The 19,483-nt window shown below is 40.5% G+C and overlaps 1 protein-coding gene across 3 annotated transcripts; it reads right to left on the bottom strand.

Annotated features, from left to right (window-relative positions):
* Positions 1 to 1,099: 1,099 nt before the first annotated feature.
* Positions 1,100 to 18,884, bottom strand: numa1 (nuclear mitotic apparatus protein 1). Of its 3 annotated transcripts, none has more exons than XM_074641830.1 (25): positions 18,729 to 18,884; positions 17,865 to 17,941; positions 17,416 to 17,507; positions 17,172 to 17,245; positions 16,556 to 16,644; positions 16,402 to 16,476; positions 16,161 to 16,254; positions 15,818 to 15,998; positions 15,225 to 15,364; positions 14,880 to 14,991; positions 14,277 to 14,394; positions 13,931 to 14,071; positions 13,598 to 13,711; positions 8,315 to 13,465; positions 7,941 to 8,150; positions 7,645 to 7,835; positions 7,272 to 7,409; positions 6,956 to 7,061; positions 6,343 to 6,532; positions 4,731 to 4,867; positions 3,140 to 3,433; positions 2,839 to 2,940; positions 2,375 to 2,671; positions 1,557 to 1,603; positions 1,100 to 1,306 (listed from the first exon to the last, which is right to left on the bottom strand). In XM_074641830.1, the coding sequence occupies exons 2-25, from the start codon at positions 17,901 to 17,903 to the stop codon at positions 1,303 to 1,305; spliced, it is 8,136 nt and encodes a 2,711-aa protein (XP_074497931.1). In that variant the 5' UTR covers positions 17,904 to 17,941; positions 18,729 to 18,884; the 3' UTR covers positions 1,100 to 1,302. The 3 variants fall into 3 exon arrangements, with proteins under 3 accessions (XP_074497931.1, XP_074497933.1, XP_074497934.1); XM_074641832.1 differs by having other exon boundaries at positions 6,980 to 7,061; XM_074641833.1 differs by lacking the exon at positions 1,557 to 1,603.
* Positions 18,885 to 19,483: the final 599 nt, after the last annotated feature.

The raw sequence follows: 19,483 nt of genomic DNA, 5'->3' as shown, positions 1-19,483 counted from the left end.
AGCCTGTGTGTTTTTCTCTGACATAGCTACAGTGTGCGGAAACAGGTTAGGTCAGGAACATGCAGACACAGTTTGTGCATTAAATGTAGCCATACTAATTTATACTACATATTAAGTCCATTATTGACCCTCCACTATTAAAATACAGATTTTCGAATCTAAATTATTTACACCAATCAGTAGTCTGTGTTTTCATTTACCATATATGACGACAAACTATCACTATAAAACTACAAAAACTATATTTTGAAAAAAAACATTTTGGTTTTATTCTGAAGGCTTTAAGGCGCATACCGGAAGTCTAATAGTTGCTCAATAGTGATGAACTCAAGTGACCTCTTTTCATCAGGTTAAGTGCAATCGGATGAATTTGGACTGCCACTGGACTTCCAAGCCTCCACTTTTCAATTTATAAACATGTAGATCACCATAATTTTGTATTTTAGTCTTTTGACTGAATTATTTTTGGATTACAATTCCCAGAGGACCTTGGGATCTTCATACCACTGTCACTGCATTTTTCCTGTAAACGTCCATCATTATTGTATAGCAGAAATCTCCCTGCTAATAAAGGTTAACCAAATTGAAGTAAACTGTGTTTACATGATTTCTCGGAAATTAGAAGATGTTTAAATTGATGTTCAGACAATTTGAGATGCTCTACCAGCGGAATCAAGTGCTAAGTATCTATCAGGTAGGAAATACATTAGATCATCAAAATGGACTTCCTATGTCATAAATAATGTTTAAATTAAGGTCGCTTACTCCAACAACTGGGTAAAAAAAAGAAATTGATGAGCTGACAGATTGAGCTACCTCACTTTAAAACTTTGATTCCATTCCTTAGAGCAAATTGTCAGAAATAAATCAGATAATTTGAACACATTTGAACAACGAATCGTTGAGGACAAAGAGGCCCTTTGAAGACCCAAGGAGACACCTCCTTGAGTTGAGTCTGTCAGACAACTCCATCCTTAACCATCTGTACTATAAATCTTTGCTTCATAGAGCTAGTTGTGGCATAGTAGTACACAGTATGGGAGGAACTGCTGTCAAAGTCCAACTGGTAAAGGCTCAACTAACAGTCTTTACCACGGTGTGTCATTTAAAAACTCTTTATTGACGAACATGTAAATATAATACAAAGGAAATAAAAGAAGATTAAGACAAGATTGTCAAAAGCCCTGAAGGACAACAATAAAAACAAAGTTGTAGTGGAAAAACAAAACGTATGATTAAGTAGAACTGTAGATGATCAGAACTCCAATTTGGGAACCAGTCCTCACATCTTCATCCTGCTCATCATCTGTGGGATAAAAGAAAAAATCTGATTAAACCAAAGCTCACAGAAAAACATCTCAATACAATATGAATATCATATTTAGTAAAAGCTGAAGTCACATGCTGTTAGTGTTGGGTAACAGATACATGTGAACACCCCTTAGGTTGCAGTATGAAATGAATACACCTGTGAGTGATTATGGCAAAACGTGACACCAACCAGCCAGTGCAAAGAAACAAACCCCCATTCACCTAATTAAATGACCATTATTGACCTTTTAAGAATTCCAGCAAGATTGTCTTCATTTACAGACGCACAGTTCTGAAAACAGTTATGTAAAGATGTAAACACTGAAGACATTTCAAGCTCATGATCATGTAGTTTTGCTTCATTAGTTAGATCACTAATGAGGGAAAGCCAAACATAATCCATCTCCAGTAGTTTGTACCAATATGTGCAAAATTACCAGTTTATTAGGTACACTAGTATGTCTTTTGTTTCTTTATTAAAAATTTACCACAGCATCTCCACTACCTGCTGCTGTTTGATTATCAGCTGATGGAGATTCTACGTCATACCTGCTGCCTCACACCTCTTCCTAACATACAGCGGTGAAGCGAACTCTGGCGAATGGAGTGCGAAAAATTGTCCAGATATACTATGAGCGATGTCCCTCTCTATTACATAGAGAGGTTGATATTGACTAACTGTCAGTTACTGTCAGCGTCGATTTTGACCAGTGGAAATAGGTTGGAGGTGCGCGAAACTTTGCATAAATAGAGCCAGGGTGAGCGTTTTTTCAAACAAGCGACACGTTGCTTTGCCTGTTTGTTGACGCACGGAGCAGGTTAGGACAACCTCATTGGGTAAAAACAAAAAAATCTGATGTTCGCATTGCGTCCAGTTAGGAAGAGGTGACATATGCCGCCTGCACTCCATTTAAAAGATTTCCCCACCCTTACCACTACACAACAAGCGGCGTGCTTGCATGGGCAAATGAAATGCTGACAGAAAAATCCACCAGGTACCTTAAAAATTATTATTTAAGTGTGCCCTGTGAAACCCTGAATGGTTCCGTCTGTGTGTGTTTACCTTGCGAGCGCTAGTCGTCAGAGGAGACTTTGCAGACCTGCTGGTGGCTTTCTGCCCTTTAGTCGCCACCTGGTGCGACTTAGAGCTGCCAAGTCGGCCTGCTCGTACCCCTCCAGGACGGGAACTTCCTGAAGGCATGTTTTCATTGCGAGCAGATGTCGGACCTGGCAACTTCTTTGAACTTTTGCCTGGGGATTTACGGGTGGAGCTGCGTAGTTTGTCCAGCCCTTTCTTTAGGTAGTTGCTGTTTTTAGGGGTGTTTTCAATACTGAACATCATAGACTCCCTCCGATCAGCCTGAGAGAATGACACAAGGGAAACTGTTAGAGAAGCATGCAAAACGTTATATGTACGATTGTGTTCCATGACAACATGAATGAAATCATTTTGTTATTTTCTGCTTTCAATCGACCAGAAAATTCTAGGTGCGTGTGTGTGTGTGTGTGCACATATATTACACTCACTGGACTGAGGACAGGGTGAATCTTAGAGCTTGAAGGTCCACTGACCACAGTCTTGTTTTTGGGAGTGAGCGGACGGGGGAAGCAGCTGGCCCTCACCCTTTTCTATCAGATGGAGACAGGGAAAGAAAGTTTCAAATCTTTGTAGATATAGGGTTCATTCTAAGCTAATGAAAACTCAACGATTCTTAGTTTCAGGTGATGATACGCTAATGAAAACAGTTATGAATATTATATTCCATTTATGACAATTTAAGTAACATAAGGTGTAACAAATATAACTGTGATTCTGATGCAAACCAACCTCAGGCGAAGTTTGATGTACGGACAGTGTAGATGAAGACCGCTTTGCGCCTTTCGGGCTTCTCAGCTGAGAGGAGCTGACGGTTTTTGATGGCAGCTGGCCTGGCATCAAGGACAGACGATGAGAACGAGTACTGGCAGCGGCACCTGAGTGTCCCATCATGAGGGAGTGCCTATGAGAGGTGAGAGAGTCTTGCAGCTGGCCGGGCATCGTGGACGCCCGACGGATTGTGTCAGATGGGTCACCCATACGGAGTTCTTCATCTGTGAAATGGAATGTACTGCCACGGCGAGCCTAGGAGAGGAGACAGAGAGGGAATTCATAAAACTTGTCGGAAAAGAATGACGTGCAACAAATTGTGACTCAAACCATCTCTTAAAGCTGTTGTTATTGGATTTCAGACAAGACACTGAACCTGATGCTTAGGACAGCACCTCTTGTGGTACCTTGCTGCCATTGGTGTGCAAGTTTGTGTGTCTGTGTGGATGGGTGCGTGAATAAGTTGATAAATATAAAAGCACTACATACTGTAAATGCAGTCCATTTACCATGTTCAAACTAGGGGTTTCCCCAACTACTCGCCTCCTCGAGTGGTCAACTACTAAAACCATTTGTTGGTGCCGTGGGCAGTAGTCAACTAGTAGTGTATAATATGGTTTTAAGCCAGTATCATCGGATTCACAGTAGTGACTTACTGTATGTGTAAATCAATGTTTTTTGGTGTGGTGCCACAACAATCCCCTGTGCATTATATCTCCATATTTATCACTGTTTTGACTACTAATGAGATACAGTGTTAGTTTTGTTAACGAAAACTGAGACGAAATATGTTCATCAACAACCTTTTTTTCCCATCACTAAGACGAGACGATGACAAGACGGCACCAAAATCATCAACTAACGGTGACGATATCAAAAATTAAATATTATTGCAGAAAAAAGACAAGATTAAAATGTAGTTTAAAAAATAAAAACTTTACCAAAATAACCTTTATTTTCATCACCTTCCACCTTCTCTACCCCTCTCTCTGTCACTCTCTCAAACATACACACGCGCGTACTATAATGCATAAAGTTTGCGGGTCGGGTTCGGGTGGTTGATTAACGCATATTAACGCATGTTTTTTGCATGTTGGGCGGCGCAGATTGGCTCTCATAACAGGCCGGGTGGGTGCGACTCCCTGACCCGCGCAGCACTAATGATCGCAGTCAAAAGGACTCGGAGTAACAAAGCTAATGATAAGATTAAATCTAATGAGAAATTAGTTTGACTAAAATGACACAATTATTGGTTTTGGTTAGACTAGATTGACTGAAATCTTCAATATAATCTGATGCCAAAAAAGGACATTTTAATAAATTTAAAAAAAATAGCTAACAAAATTAAAAGGGAAATAATTTTGACTTAAAGTTCACTAATATGTATCTATGACTTTTCGTTGACTAAAATTATGTAGGATAAAAAATGTGTAAAACGTGACTAAAACTAATAAGCATTTTCGTCAAAATTGACACTGAATGTCATTAATGTGTATGTGCGAATGTATTTCTGACGTGTTCAGTGCGCGTGTATGTGTGCCTCTCTACTAACATCAGACTCCACAGGGTAGCTGCTCTTCAGATGAGGAAGGCAGGCCTTGTTCCTGGCCTGGAGCTCAGCAATCCTCATCCAGTTTTCAGGTCCACCGTCTGGCTCGTTCTCTGCCCCCGCACAGAACGTACTAGCATCTGAAGACAACACATGTAGGAAAAAAAGAGTTACATACACATCATTGAAAAATCTCAGTTGTTGACTACTGCAACTGTAATACCCATCTACGATCAATTACCATTAATTAGTAGCTAATTAGGAGGGTTGCCCCCTAAATGTTGATGATTCAAATCATCAGTCAAGAAGCCCGTGAGTTGAATCTAATTTTCATCACTTATTTTAGATGCATCATTGTACACACAGCAACACAGAATAACAGCATGGCAGTAAGTAAACATTTACAACGTTGTCTCTAAGTGACTCAGCTGTAAAAAAAAACTTTAACAATGATGTAAACAAGAACCAGTCGATAAAAAAATAATAGTAGATTAACTGCTTAAAGCAGCAGTGGGTAGAATTGGAGCAAATATGATTAATAAAAAAGGATTTTTTATAAAACCGTCACTATGTCCTGACAGTAGTGCATGAGACAGGTAATCTGAAAATCATGTGCCTCTGTGTCCTCCGGTGCTCCTAATGGCATATGCAAGATTTCACAGACAGAGGGAATCAAACCCATCAGAACCGAGCTGGAGCCTGCTGTCCAGCTGCTGTCTATGAGAGCCAACTGTCAATCACTCACAAACTCTGATCCAACGGTCAAATTAGGCAGTGCTCATCAAATATGAATCAATATTCTCTTACTGTAATCACATCTTGTAATGTACTGTTTAGCGGTAAAATAAGAAAGTTTGTGACCCAGCAGCCACGTTGAGATCAGTTGAGGAAATACCAAGCACCGCCCACCAACCGGAGCAAACTTTCTCATTTCACACTTAAACAATACACTACAAGATGTTTAGTTTGACCGTTTGATCAGAGTTCACAAGTGATTGAGAGCTGCCTCTGTTGAATGAACAGCCAATAGGAACGTTCTCTCTCTCTCTCTCTCTCTCTCTCAAATGACCTGTGATTGGCCAAAGTCTCCTGTCACGGGATAGATTTTTTTAAAGCCTGAAAACAGAGCCAAGAGGAGGTGCAGAAGTCTAGTTTTCTCTCAGAACATTTGAATAACAATATGCTGAAAGGTTATTATGGAATTGTTGCCCACTAATGCCAAAAACATTCTGCCTACTGCAGCTTTAAGTAAATTTTTAGGGAAAAATGCCAAACATTTGATTGTTCCAAGTTCTCAAATGTGAGAGTTTGCTACTTTTCTTGTCTTACATTAAAACAAATTGAATATTTTGGCGATTCGTACCGTTAGTCGGACTAAACATTTGATGAAGTCACCTTGCACCTTTGGACAATGCGATGACCCCCTTTCACTGTTTTCTGATGTTTTATAAACCAAATGATTAATAGATAAATTGATAAAATAGTTGGCAGATTAATCGATAATGAAAATAAGCGTTAGCTGCAGCCCCAGCGCCCAGCTCTGCATGTTGTTTCATTTTTTCCAGCCCAACCTCTCACTTCATTTCACCCGTTAGTAAGCCAGGGCTCGACTTACTCTGTGAAAGGACAGCGCTCCGTCTGTACCCTGGAAGACCGATGAGCTGGTCGCTGGCAGAGCCAGTCATTCTGGCAGGTGTGTCAAACAGCTCCATATTCACGGGTCGTGCACTGGAGAGGTTTGGTTGGGAGCGAGCTGAGGCCAGACTGTAGAAAGTCTCATCATTGTCACCGCTGCCTGGGGTTTTCTACAGATCAGAGTTCAACAGTCACTTAAAGGACAAGTTAAAACACTCCGGTTCAGTCATTTGAATGCACTTTTACACTGCTGGAGTGTACTGAGAGTAGCGCTCCCAACAACATGAAAGGTACACAGAGCTTTATAGTTCAAATTTGTTATAGTATGATGCTTAAAAACTAGCACGACAATGTTAAAGATAACAAGTAAGTATTACTGAACAAATTAAGAGTTGAATTAAAGAACCAGCTGAACCCTAAAAATGCAAACATAATCTAATTTTATCATCATAACGACTATATTTAAGAAATAGTGAGACAGAAACCCTTGTGATTATATAATACAGTGATTACTCAAATTCAGGATCTTCAACAGTGTGTGTTATTGTGAACATGCAAAACATGCAATAAGTGTGCAAGTGAGTTTCCTCCACCTTGGTCATGGTGATGTTTATAACCTGTGTGGTCCTGCGTCGTTTGACAGATGAAGATGGATTTTTGCAGGCTGAATCCAGTTCCATTGTGCGATCTGTAAGGGTCCTAGACGATGAAAAAGAAAACAAGGATCTCAATAGCAGAGTATAGAGGGAAAAAAGTGTTTTTTTCCCTTTAAAAACAGGAAATTGTCTGTATAGGGAAAGGAGAATTGCCCAGGTCATTTAAACAAATATATTTACTGATTACGTTTTTTGGAAATAGTTGAGTTGAGCCATTATGCTGGTGGCCATTATGTGAAACTGTGTGACATACCTGTTGATGTGTCTGGTGTTTATAGGTGTAAAGTACAGCGTTTCCAGTGACTCTGCCTGTAGACCTCGGCGTTTGGCTGCCAAGCGCTCTGAACTGCGAACAAGCGGTGTGCTTGATTCATCAGGCGCTGAAAGTTTCCTGTAAGGGTAAGAAACAGAGTAATGTGCTAAATTAAAATCACAATATATTCCCAGGAGTTAGTTTGGCAGAAAAATTTAGTTTATCTTAATTCAATATATTATATGAAAAGTTTTAATTGTTATTCTTATTTACTTGGACCAATTAAATAGATTTTAGAACAGGTTTTTTTTGTTTTTAAATCACATAATGAAATAGCCGCATGATGATTTCATGCATCTGAGAGGGGTTTTACCTGGTGGTGTTCAAAGAGTCTTCCAGAGAGCTCTGGTCCAGGCTGTCGGAGCTCATGGACCTCTTCACCTGTGCTCTAGTGTGAATACTTGAGTGTGCATTGGGAAGCTCCAAGTAACACGACTCTCTTGCACTTCCTTCATTGCCATGAATTTTATTCTGTACCCTTAGGTTACGGTCAGCATACGCCAGCTAAAGGTAAACAGAGAGCAATAAGAGATCAGCAGGAATAATATGCAATCAAAGTAATTAGGGAGACAGTGTTTCAGTTCTCATGCCTCAAAATACAATACCAACCTGTGCCTCCAAATTCGCCACCCTGTTCAAAAGTGCCTTCTCGTTGGTTTGGGCCTTGTCCAAATCCATTTGAAGAAGCTTGTTTTCCATGGTAGTAGCCTTTACTTCACGCTCTTTAACCTCTAAGGAATGCTTGAGTTCAACCACCTCCTCTTGGCTTTCCTGGAGAAGCTGTTTCTTGCCATTGTAATGACTCACTGCCTTCTCCATCTGTGGCATTGTGATAATAAAACAAATATCTTAGTCCAAACTACTCATCTGACACCAAACAGTCTATAATCTAAAACAATCAAACAATCTAAATCAATAATGTTTTACTGAAAACAAGTTTGAGATACAATTAGTGAAACTGAATTGTTTGTGGTCACACCAACCTGTGCCTTGTAGTGTTCTGCAGCCTCCGATTTAGCTGAGAGCTGTTCCTGCATGTCTCTCTTTATCGTCTTAATTTCCTCAGCTTTTTCTTTCAAGAGCTTCTCCATTTTCAATATTTCCAGATCCTCCTGGAGCACAGATTCCAGTTTATGGGAGGCCACGTTCTCTCTCTCTGTGGCTTGCTCGGCTTGAGCAAGTCTCTCCTTCTCTAACACCATGGCTTCCAGTTGTTTCTCCAGAGCTTTCTTATTCTTTTCCGCCTGGAGTATCCTGGCCATGAGTACTTCTTTTTCCTGAACAACAGCCTCCTTTTCCATAGAAGTGGCAACCTGTGCAGCCTCTTTCAGTCTGAGGTCTGCCGCTTGTGTGTCTTTGTATTGGCTCAGCTGCTGCTGGAGGACGTCTATCTGCTCAGCAGACTTGCGTCGAGTTTCAAGTAACATCTGCTCTTTAGCCAGAAGATTCAGAGAAGTGGTTTCCATTTCCCCTTTCAGATCCTGGATCTCATGTTGAAGAGCTTCTGTCTGGTTGGAGCTCTCCTCCCTTATCTCAGCCAGCTTTTTCTCCTTGGCTTCAGCTTCCTCTTTTGCTTTTTGAACCAAGTTAGCCTGGGTAGCGACCTCCTCTCTGAGAGTGTTCAGATTTTGGTCTTTATCAGTTATGAGTGTGTTGACTGCAGATAACTCTGTCTGGAGTATCTGAAGCTTCTCCTCAGCCTTGAGGAGGACGCTTTCTTTCTCACTCTGAGATTCTTTTAGCTTTTGAATCTCTTCTTCGTGTGAAGAAATCTGTTCATGCAGAATCTCCATTTGTTTAACTTTCTCCTGAAGACTTTGGAGAGCCTGCCTCTGTTGAGTATTTTCTTGCTCTTGTTGAGCCAACAGATCTTCCTTGTACAACATTTCCTCCTCAGTTTTCCTCAGTGAGGAGCCAAGAGTCTCCACCAGCATCTTTAAATCTTGGATCTCTTGATGTAGTAAATCTGACTGCACCGAGTTGTCAGTCTTCAGCAGTATCATCTGCTCCTCTTTAGCTTGGATCTCCTCTTTCAGCTTCCTCACCTCTTCCTCTGAAGATGACCGCTGCTGCTGCAGAAGCTCCTTCTGATGAGCACTCTCCTGCTTTTGTTTGGTGAACATGACTACCTGCGTCTGAATCTTCTTCTCAGCAACTGCGACAGAGTCAACCATATTAGCGAGTTCGCTTCTTAAACATTCGAGCTCTTGCTCTACAGCCTCATAACGAAAGATGCCCTCATTATCTAGTGCGTTCACTAGTTCTGCATTAGCCTGGATCTGCTCCAAAACCACTCTCTTCTCCTCTTCAGAGGTTGTCACCAGGTTTTCAAATTTAGCTTTTTCCTGAGAAATCTCAGTTTCCTTCTGAATCAGCAGGTTTTCTTTAGCCTGAACCTGCTCTGTTGTAGTCTTCAGGGATTCGTTCAAACTTTGGACCTGGTCCCTGAGAGTTTGGATCTCATTCTGCAGCACTTCTGACTCCTTGCAGCTCTCGACCTTTAACAGGTCTACTTCACCCTCTTTAGTTTGGATGTCCTTCCTCAGCCGGGTAACCTCCTCCTCAAGAACTGCACTGTGCTTTCCAAGTGCCTCAATCTGCAGGGTGCTCTGCTGCTCCTGCTTGGCCATCAAATCATCTTTGGCTTGAGCCTGGTCCATGGCAATCTCCAGAGAATTGGTCATAGTATTCATTTGTTTATTCAGACTTTCAATCTCCTGCTGTAGCAGTTCAGAGTGTGTGGAGGTGTCAGTCTTAATCAAAATTAGTTGCTCCTCCTTAGCATGAATCTCTGCATTTAGCCTCTTCACCTCATCTTGAGATGCTACCATCTGTGCCTGGAGCGCCTCCATGTCCTGAGTGCTCTGCAGTCGCTGTTCAGCAAACAGATTCTCCTTCGATTGCAAATTATCCTCAGCATTCTTCAGTGAGGAACTAAGACACTCAACCTGTTTCTTTAAATCTTGTATCTCTTGATGTCTCAAATCCGACTGCACCGAGCTGTCAGTCTTTAGCAGTATCATCTGCTCCTCTTTAGCTTGGATCTCCTCTTTCATCTTCCTCGCCTCTTCCTCTGCAGAGGACAGTTTCTGCTGCAGCAACTCCTTCTGATGAGCACTCTCCTGCTCTTGTTTGGTGAGCATGACTACCTGAGCCTGAACCTTCTCCTCAGCCTTTGTGAGAGACTCACCCATTGTAGCAAGTTGGTCTTTTAGACATTTGATCTCTTGCTGTAGCATGTCAGAATGTAAGGAGCTCTCTTTTTCTAGTGTGACCAATTGCTCCTCTTTAGCCTGGATCTGCTCTCTAAGCCCACTCATCTCCTCTTCAGAGGTTGTCGCCATGTTTTCAAATTGATCTTTTTCCTGAGAAATCTCAGTTTCCTTTTGAGTCAGCAGGTTTTCTTTAGCCTGAACCTGCTCTATTGTCATCTTCAGGGATTCGTTCAAACTTTGGACCTGGTCCCTGAGAGTTTGGATCTCATTCTGCAGCACTTCTGACTCTCTGCAGCTCTCAGCCTTTATCAGGTCTACCTCGCTCTCTTTAGTTTGGATCTCCTCCCTCAGCCGGGTAACCTCCTCCTCAAGAGCTGCACTGTGCTTGCCAGATGTCTCAATCTGCAGGGTGCTCTGCTGCTCCTGTTTGGCCATCAAATCATCTTTGGCTTGAGCCTGGTCCATGGCAATCTCCAGAGAATTGGTCACACTTTTTATTTGATCATTCAGACTTTCAATCTCCTGCTGTAGCAGTTCAGAGTGTGTGGAGGTGTCAGTCTTTAGCAGAATTAATTGCTCCTCCTTAGCATGAATACCTGCATTTAGCCTCTTCACCTCATCTTGAGATGCTACCATCTGTGCCTGGAGCGCCTCCATATCCTGAGTGCTCTGCAGACGCTGTTCAGCAAACAGATTCTCCTTCGATTGAAAATTATCCTCTGCATTCTTCAGTGAGGAACTAAGACACTCAACCTGTTTATTTAAATCTTGTATCTCTTGATGTCTCAAATCCGACTGCAACGAGCTGTCAGTCTTCAGCAGTATCATCTGCTCCTCTTTAGCTCGGATCTCCTCTTTCATCTTCCTCACCTCTTCCTCTGAAGAGGACAGTTTCTGCTGCAGCAGCTCCTTCTGATGAGCACTCTCCTGCTCTTGTTTGGTGAGCATGACTACCTGAGCCTGAACCTTCTCCTCAGCCTTTGTGAGAGACTCACCCATTGTAGAAAGTTGGTCTTTTAGACATTTGATCTCTTGCTGTAGCATGTCAGAATGTAAGGAGCTCTCTTTTTCTAGTGTGACCAATTGCTCCTCTTTAGCCTGGATCTGCTCTCTAAGCCCACTCATCTCCTCTTCAGAGATTGTCGCAATGTTTTCAAATTGATCTTTTTCCTGAGAAATCTCAGTTTCCTTCTGAGTCAGCAGGTTTTCTTTAGCCTGAACCTGCTCTATTGTCATCTTCAGGGATTCGTTCAAACTTTGGACCTGGTCCCTGAGAGTTTGGATCTCATTCTGCAGCACTTCTGACTCTCTGCAGCTCTCAGCCTTTATCAGGTCTACCTCGCTCTCTTTAGTTTGGATCTCCTCCCTCAGCCGGGTAACCTCCTCCTCAAGAGCTGCACTGTGCTTGCCAGATGTCTCAATCTGCAGGGTGCTCTGCTGCTCCTGTTTGGCCATCAAATCATCTTTGGCTTGAGCCTGGTCCTTGGCGATCTCCAGAGAATTGGTCATAGTATTTATGTGTTTATTCAGACTTTCAATCTCCTGTTGTAGCAGTTCAGAGTGTGTGGAGGTGTCAGTCTTTAGCAGAGTTAATTGCTCCTCCTTGGCACGAATCTCTGCATTTAGCCTCTTCACCTCATCTTGCGATGCTACCATCTGTGCCTGGTGCGCCTCCATATCCTGAGTGCTCTGTAGTTGCTGTTCAGCAAACAGATTCTCCTTGGATTGCAAATTCTCCTCGGCATTCTTCAGTGAGGAACTAAGACACTCAACCTGTTTCTTTAAATCTTGGATCTCTAGATGTAGTTGCTCTGACTGCTCTGAACTTTGATTTTTCAACATGTTCATCTGTTCCTCTTTAGCCTGGATGTCGTCCTTCATGCTCCTCACCCTCTCTTCAGAAGCAGACAGTTGTTGCTGCAGGACCTCTATCTGATGAGCACTTTGCTGTTCCTGCTTTGTGAGCTTAACCTCCTGAGCCTGAACTTGTTCCTCGGCTTTTCTGAGAGAGTCATTCAGACTTTCTAGTTGGCCTTTCAGACCTGCAACCTCTTGCCCCAGCGATTCAGACTGTCGAGAGCTGTCATTCTTTAGAATAACAAGCTGCTCATTTTTTACCTGTATCTCTTCGTTCAACTTCTGAACCTCCTCTTCGCAGGTTGCAATCTGTTGTTGGAGTACCTCCCTTTGTTGGACGTTCTCTAGTTGGGTTTTAGCCAGGAGGTCTTGCTTAAGTTGAATTTCCTGCTCAGCCTGTTTGAGAGATGAGCTAAGGGCTTCCGCTTCGACCGTTAAGGTCTGGATTTTATTACAAAAAATGTCTTGCTCATTAGACTTCTCCAGAAGTAATTGGGCAAGCATTTCCTCTTTGGCTTGAATTTCATTTTTGTTGTTTTTGGTTTCATCTGAAAGAATGTCCACTTCTTCTCTCAGACTGTTAATTTGTTGGTCTTTATCAGCCAAGAGAGAACTGGCAGCAGATAACTTTGTCTCAAGATCTTTCACATTTTCTTCAGTCTGCTGGAGAAGGCCTTCCTTTTCTTTCTTAATTTCCTTTAGTTTTTCAAGTTCTTGTTCACATGCAGCAATATGCTGTTGCAGTCTGGTCATCTGCTCGGTTTTCTGCTGCTCAACTTGCTCAAGTTGAATCTTGAGATGCTGGATCTCTTGCTGAAGGGCTGCTCTCTGCTCAGTGATCTCCTTTTGCAATTTGTCTAAAATGTCATCCTTGGCTTGAATGATTTCTCCAGTTTGGGACTCCTGCTGCTTCAGGAGCTCTTTTTGTTGATTCATTTCTTGTTGATACTCTGTCATTTGCTGTGTTTTGGCCTCAATATCCTCCTCCGCCTTTTTCAGAGAGCAAAATGTGATCTCCAGCTCATTCTTCAAACCGTTGATTTCAGTGTCCAACATTTCTCTCTGGAAATTTAAGAAGAGAAAACCATTAGTAACCACCTAATCCAAAATAGATTTTAAAAGATTGAAAAAAACTTTATATCTGATTAACAAACATTTCTGAATTCAGCTTTTACATAGAATCATGTACTGTACCTCCATTATGGGTCCCATATTCTCTCCTACTTCTTCCTTTGTGGCCCTGCTTATTTCATCCTCCAAACAGGAAATCTTTCCCTGGAGGATCTGAATTTGTTCAGTCAGGAGCTCCTGTGAAACAAAGAGGAGCACAGTACATTAAAACCCCATTGCATAGAAATGTAATCAGAGTAATAGAAAAGTAGAATGATTGACTCCTATCAACACAAAACTCATAGGATTGCTATTTTTAACAAAGTTTAGTTCTAATGGGAACAACCTGAATCATTTAAAGATTTAACAAAACAAAAGCAGTTAGTAACGCAACTACTGTTGTGAGAGTGTATCTACCTTTTGAGCGGTAGCTTGGTTAAGTTCAGAATGTAGGTGCCCTGTTTTGCTTCTCCACTCCTCCTGAGCAGATGCTTGGTCGTCTGTCAGCCTGCCAACTTCTGCTTCAAAGATGGCCAGCTGTGAACAAACCGTTCTCACCTGCAAAAATATTAAAAGAAAGCCCATTCAGACTCTCATATTCACCAGCATTTTCGCATGACTCAGTTCCAGGAGAGGTCTGCAGATGTTGAATCTTTCGAGAACGCACAAATTGCACGACTGTCATTGATAGCCAATCCCCTCATAAGTGAGAGGACAAAGAGATTGCATGTAACAGAGAGAAATATTGCACGTGGGTCATTACCTGGGATGAGAGTACACCATTTTCATCTGACAGCTCATCCACTTTACGCTCCATAAGTGAGGAGTTACTCTTGAGGTCTTTATTTTGCTTTAACATCTCATCAAGACGCATTTGTAACCTAAGACAGGAAGAAAAACAATTAGCAAAGCTTAAATCATCTCTTTAACCCATTTTACACCAAATTCTTAATGTTTTGGATGGGTTTAGGTATGAAATAATTATTTTCTTCCGCAAAATGTGAGATTTGTTACAGATTATCATATTGCTATGTGAAGAATGCATGAAACATATATTACAGCATGGAGCCGCATTCAATTTATAACTTTACTTGCCATTTATATATTGCTTTACGCTTGCTGTAGGCTGAACAAAATAACATTTTGTAACTTATAGGCTACTAGCTCAGTCTGTTCAGTTTTAATCTTAAATGGACAAATTTTAGAACAAAAATTAGGAGGGGAGGTGTCACGGCCTGTAGAAGTAAATATTATTCACAAAACTCCAAGTTGAACACACATGTTTGATGTAAAATGTGTTATTAGTTCTGTCATGCATTAAATAGGCCTAACTTACAGTAATAAATCTCTGTCCTTGGGTACTTACTTGTCGTTCTTGGTATGAAGCTCATTGAGTTGTTCCCTGATAACATTCTCCTGATCCCCTTGCTCGCCTTTCAGCTTATCCAGGCGGTACTGCAACTGGTTAATATGGGACTCTGAAAAAAACAAAGTAAGTGTAGAACAGTTTAAATTGAAGAGAAACAAAAACATACACGAAAAGACAAACAGTATAGTATGCACATTTTCAGTAGCACTTTGACAGAACACTCCACGTTTGTTTAAACATTATTCGTAAAAGAAACAGCAAAACAAAACCCAAAACAGTTTTACTAATTTCTCTTATCAACCTTACTAACAGTGTTTTTATCCAAACACTTAAATGCGGTACCTCTCTGTGAAATGAGTGCAAGCTTGCAGGCCAGCTCCCTTTCCAACCCATCTCTGTAGTCTCTCTCCTTGATCATCTGTCGTTGCATCTTCCTCAACTGAAATTTAGGTGTGTTCATGATCTCCTGCAGAGGAGAGTTGCTGTGGGAATAAAAGCAGATCAGGCAAGATAAAGAATTACAATCATATCATGATAACATACCATGGACTTACATGAATGGATATGAAATGACTAACATAGCATGTATATTAGACAAAGTTGATGTTTTGATGAGCTGCAACCATATAAAGTGAAAACAAATCTTAGTTACTACAAGTTTAGCAAAACATGGTAGATTAAACTGCTTTCACGTTCATATAAAACCCAACTAGTTTTTCATTATTACAGAGAATACAAACAAAGCTGCTTTCACTTATTACAACATGCAGTTACTACAAGCAACTAATTAAGCTAAAAAAAATGTCTGGTAAAGAGGTTCGATAGATAAATACCCAAACCAAAGTTTCGATTAACGTTGCCTGTGAAATTGCCTTATTCACATATGATGAATATAATAAGCAATGTGATGGATAAATAAAAATTCACACTTGTACCTGACTGAAGAGGAAGCCACAGTTTGCATGTCCACAAATGTGATTTTCGGTGTGCGGCAGAAGACGGGGGAATCGTCATCTGATAATGAGGAGATAGTCGACACTTTGGAGGTAGAGGTCGACACATTGGAGGTAGAGGTGGTTGCTGATCGGTCAAATATCTCTCGAGCGACAGGCAAATCTGAAATTCATGGAGAAATACGTCGAGACAAATTTTACAGCTTGCATGTCAAATCCAAACCACAACGCTAGTGTTATACAGCGGCATTATGTGTGTGACACTAATGTCTCTTAGTATAGCATGTCATGAAGAAATGGAAGATTTAACAAATCTGTGACTTACATCTCCTCGCCAAATAGGCATCAAGTCCATTGCTCAGATAAACGCAGCCGTCGCTCTCCATCACAAAGGAGCCAGTTAGGTTTGCTATCTCTCGCTAACAGATAAGAGGTAGAATATATATAAATTGGCACAGAATTAAATGGTAGCACAACACACGATGGATGAAATGTGATCTAAATGGTGGACATGTGAAACTTGGTAGCAAATCAAGTCAAATCAAGAAAAACAGCTTTCTGCTTACCTCCACATCACACTCCAGCCTGTTCAGAGTGCAGCGGTCATTCATTATGTCGTGGTATACGAGCAACAAAAGCACCTGTTGGTATCAAAAAGAACGAGTCAAATTGGGTCTTTTATGTTGCCTTTAATTTAATTTTTTCTTTGTCTTGTTGTACCTTTGCAATTTCTATGGTTAGGTTGATGCCATCTCTTATGTTGTCCCAAGATATGGAAGTGCCTCTGGTTGCACTAAATCTGCAATCCCCTAATAAACAAAATAGGTAGAGATGGGTTAATTCCCAAAGGACAGAAATATTCAACATCTGTCTGCCTGTAAGACTAACTTAAAATAAATGAAAAAAGCAATACTCAGGGTGTGTTCTTTACTGTCTGGCATGTTTACATGTTAACAGGTGCAACCGCACACTTCAGACCACACCCAACAGTGATGCAGGGTGTGGTCAGGTACAACAGATTTGAAATTTTCAACCAGAAGATGCCCGAGAAAATAATGCCTCGCTCTGAGCTACTACACTGACATTTTATTTTTCATAAATACTGTATGCCTTTTGCTGTCTTAAGCACAGTCAGATGACAAAATCAATATCACTTTCATCCAAATGCAGTCAGTACAATGATATGGCATGGTAAGACCTTCTGAGCACAAACACTGGAAGTAAGGGGAAGAAAATGTCCAGCACTATGTTAAAACATTTTCAGTAAACATAGTCTGGAATAAAAATCACGTTTCAGCAATACCTGAAGATATTTTAAAAAGGCAGAGAAACTCACTTTCCAGAAAGTTTGCAATGAGCTTGACTCGATCCTCAATGGTATTACTGAAAGAGGAATTGGGTTCCTTTTTCCTGAGATGACACAAAGGTGAAAGAAGAATTAAATGAAGATTTACTGCAAGGAATGAGGATTCTCAATACTTTCAATAACCCACAAACAGGAGAAGCATGTTTAAAATGTAGTCATTGACCCATTTCCTTGTTTACACAGGCCAAGCATTCAAACACACACTCCTACTTACAGCATATAAACAACTTTCAGTAGGACTGTCCCATCTTGTAAATCGTCGATAGTTATTTCTCGGCAAGTCTCTGACACTTTTATGGTGTTGGCCTGCAGAAAACATAGTTTGAGAAGCTGGTTAAAATATAACTGCATCGATCTAATAAGCTTTGCTGGAATCGATGTATTTACACTATTTAATTTGCGTTACTAGATAGACAGATAGACTTTATTGACCCCGAGGGAAATTCAAGTTTCCAGCATCACAGTTCCATAGTGCAAAACATGTTAGTAAAAAGGCAGTAAAAAAAGTTAGTAGTGCAAAGAACAAAACAATATACCAGATACAAAAATACAAGGAGATGAAGAAAACTGTTAAAACTGAGTATAGTGCAGGGTAACTCCAGTAGCTTAGTCTATGAAAGTGCACTGTGTGCATTATTATTATTATTACTACAATCAACTTACCCAGCCGAGAAGAGCCTTAACACCCAGGTTAATCGTCATCTTGGCCCTTTTAACCTTTATCTCAAAGGGATTTCAACCTGGAAGCGAAAAAACAAAAGCCTAAACAAGAGTATCAGTCGTTAAGCTCACAAATTAGCACATAATTCAAGATTCAAGAGTTTTATTTGCCATTTGCACCTATAAGTACATTGTAATTCTGATCAGTTTACACCGAGTCAGCTTTAAGAAAAGAAAAGAGGTAGAAAAGGCTCAAGGTAATTACAGTACAAAATAAGTAGCACATTCAACTCAACACAATAAATAAATCAATTATTAAAATATAAAACAACCCTCAGTGTAGTCAATAAATAAACTAAACTACCCTCTGCATAGGAACGATACCCCCAGAATACAAATATACAGTATATATGCTCCATGACCATGTTAGAAGAACTTGTAGTTTTAAAAAATAAATAAATATATTTCAGACAATTACACAGTGGAAGGCATCATATTGCACAACATTACAGTCCATTCAGTTCAGGTGTGCTGTGTGTCAGTAATGGTATGCAGGTGAGGTGTGGGGTATTTGCGTCCCTCTTTAATGTCCTTTAATGCCACCAGTCTTATTGTAGCTGAGAAGAAGCTGTTGTGAAACCGTGTGAAACTTAGCCGTGCTTCTTAACTGTAAACCATTTCATCCACAACTAGCTAAACTAATTAAATAGATAGAGTTAATGATAAACTATTGTTAGCTAGCTACCTGCAGAATGATAACTCAGTGTTAGCAACATATTAACGTTACTGTAGCGTTAACTGTAACTTAGCGAGCTAATTCTTGAAGACAAAACGATAATAAAAAGCTGCTTTCAAGCAGTAACTCACCTTAAAATCCTTTGGTCTCTTTTTCTGTATGGTATTAGTCCCTTCGTCTGACTACATGAAGCTACTGCATCCAAATAAACAGTCCAACTAAACAGTCCAACATGCGAAGCGAGACAGAAATTTAAAAACGGCTGCTGGAGGTTGAACCAGCCAATCAGCTTTCACGTTTCGACGCATCTTAAAATAAGCCACGTTGATTGGTTTAGAAGCCGGAAGTCTTCTTCTTCTTTAAGGTTTATTGGCGGTTGGCAAACAACGATTTGGTGCATTACCGCCACCAACTGGATCATTCTGGCTAATAATGACTATATCCCCAAAAAATTTAAATTAAAATTAAAATAAAAGTAAAAATTAAAATTAAAATTAAAATAAAAGTAAAAATTAAAATTAAAATTAAAATTAAAAATAAATTAAAAAATAATGAAAAAATTTCACACAATTGCTCAACATTTAAAAAAAAATTGTTTTGTTTTATTGATTTTCGTGTCAGCATCAGTCCGGTTGTAGCTGGTCAAAGCCGGTACCAGATTCAAAATGATTGCTGACTGACTACCGACTCCGCCACACCGGATGAATTTCGGTGTACGCCGGTATACAAATAAAAGGTGTTTTATAGCAAACCTGTAGGGATGGGAATTCCAGCTCTTTTTAGTGATCCAGATCATTTGGCTCAGCTCACCAAGAAGAGCCGGCTCTTTCGGCTCCCAAACGGCTCTTCATTTTACCACTTCTGTCTTTTATAGTTCAGCCAAATT

This window comes from Sebastes fasciatus, chromosome 7, assembly GCF_043250625.1.
Source record: "Sebastes fasciatus isolate fSebFas1 chromosome 7, fSebFas1.pri, whole genome shotgun sequence".
Classification (NCBI taxonomy): domain Eukaryota; kingdom Metazoa; phylum Chordata; class Actinopteri; order Perciformes; family Sebastidae; genus Sebastes; species Sebastes fasciatus.
This window is presented reverse-complemented; position numbering and strand designations above follow the sequence as displayed.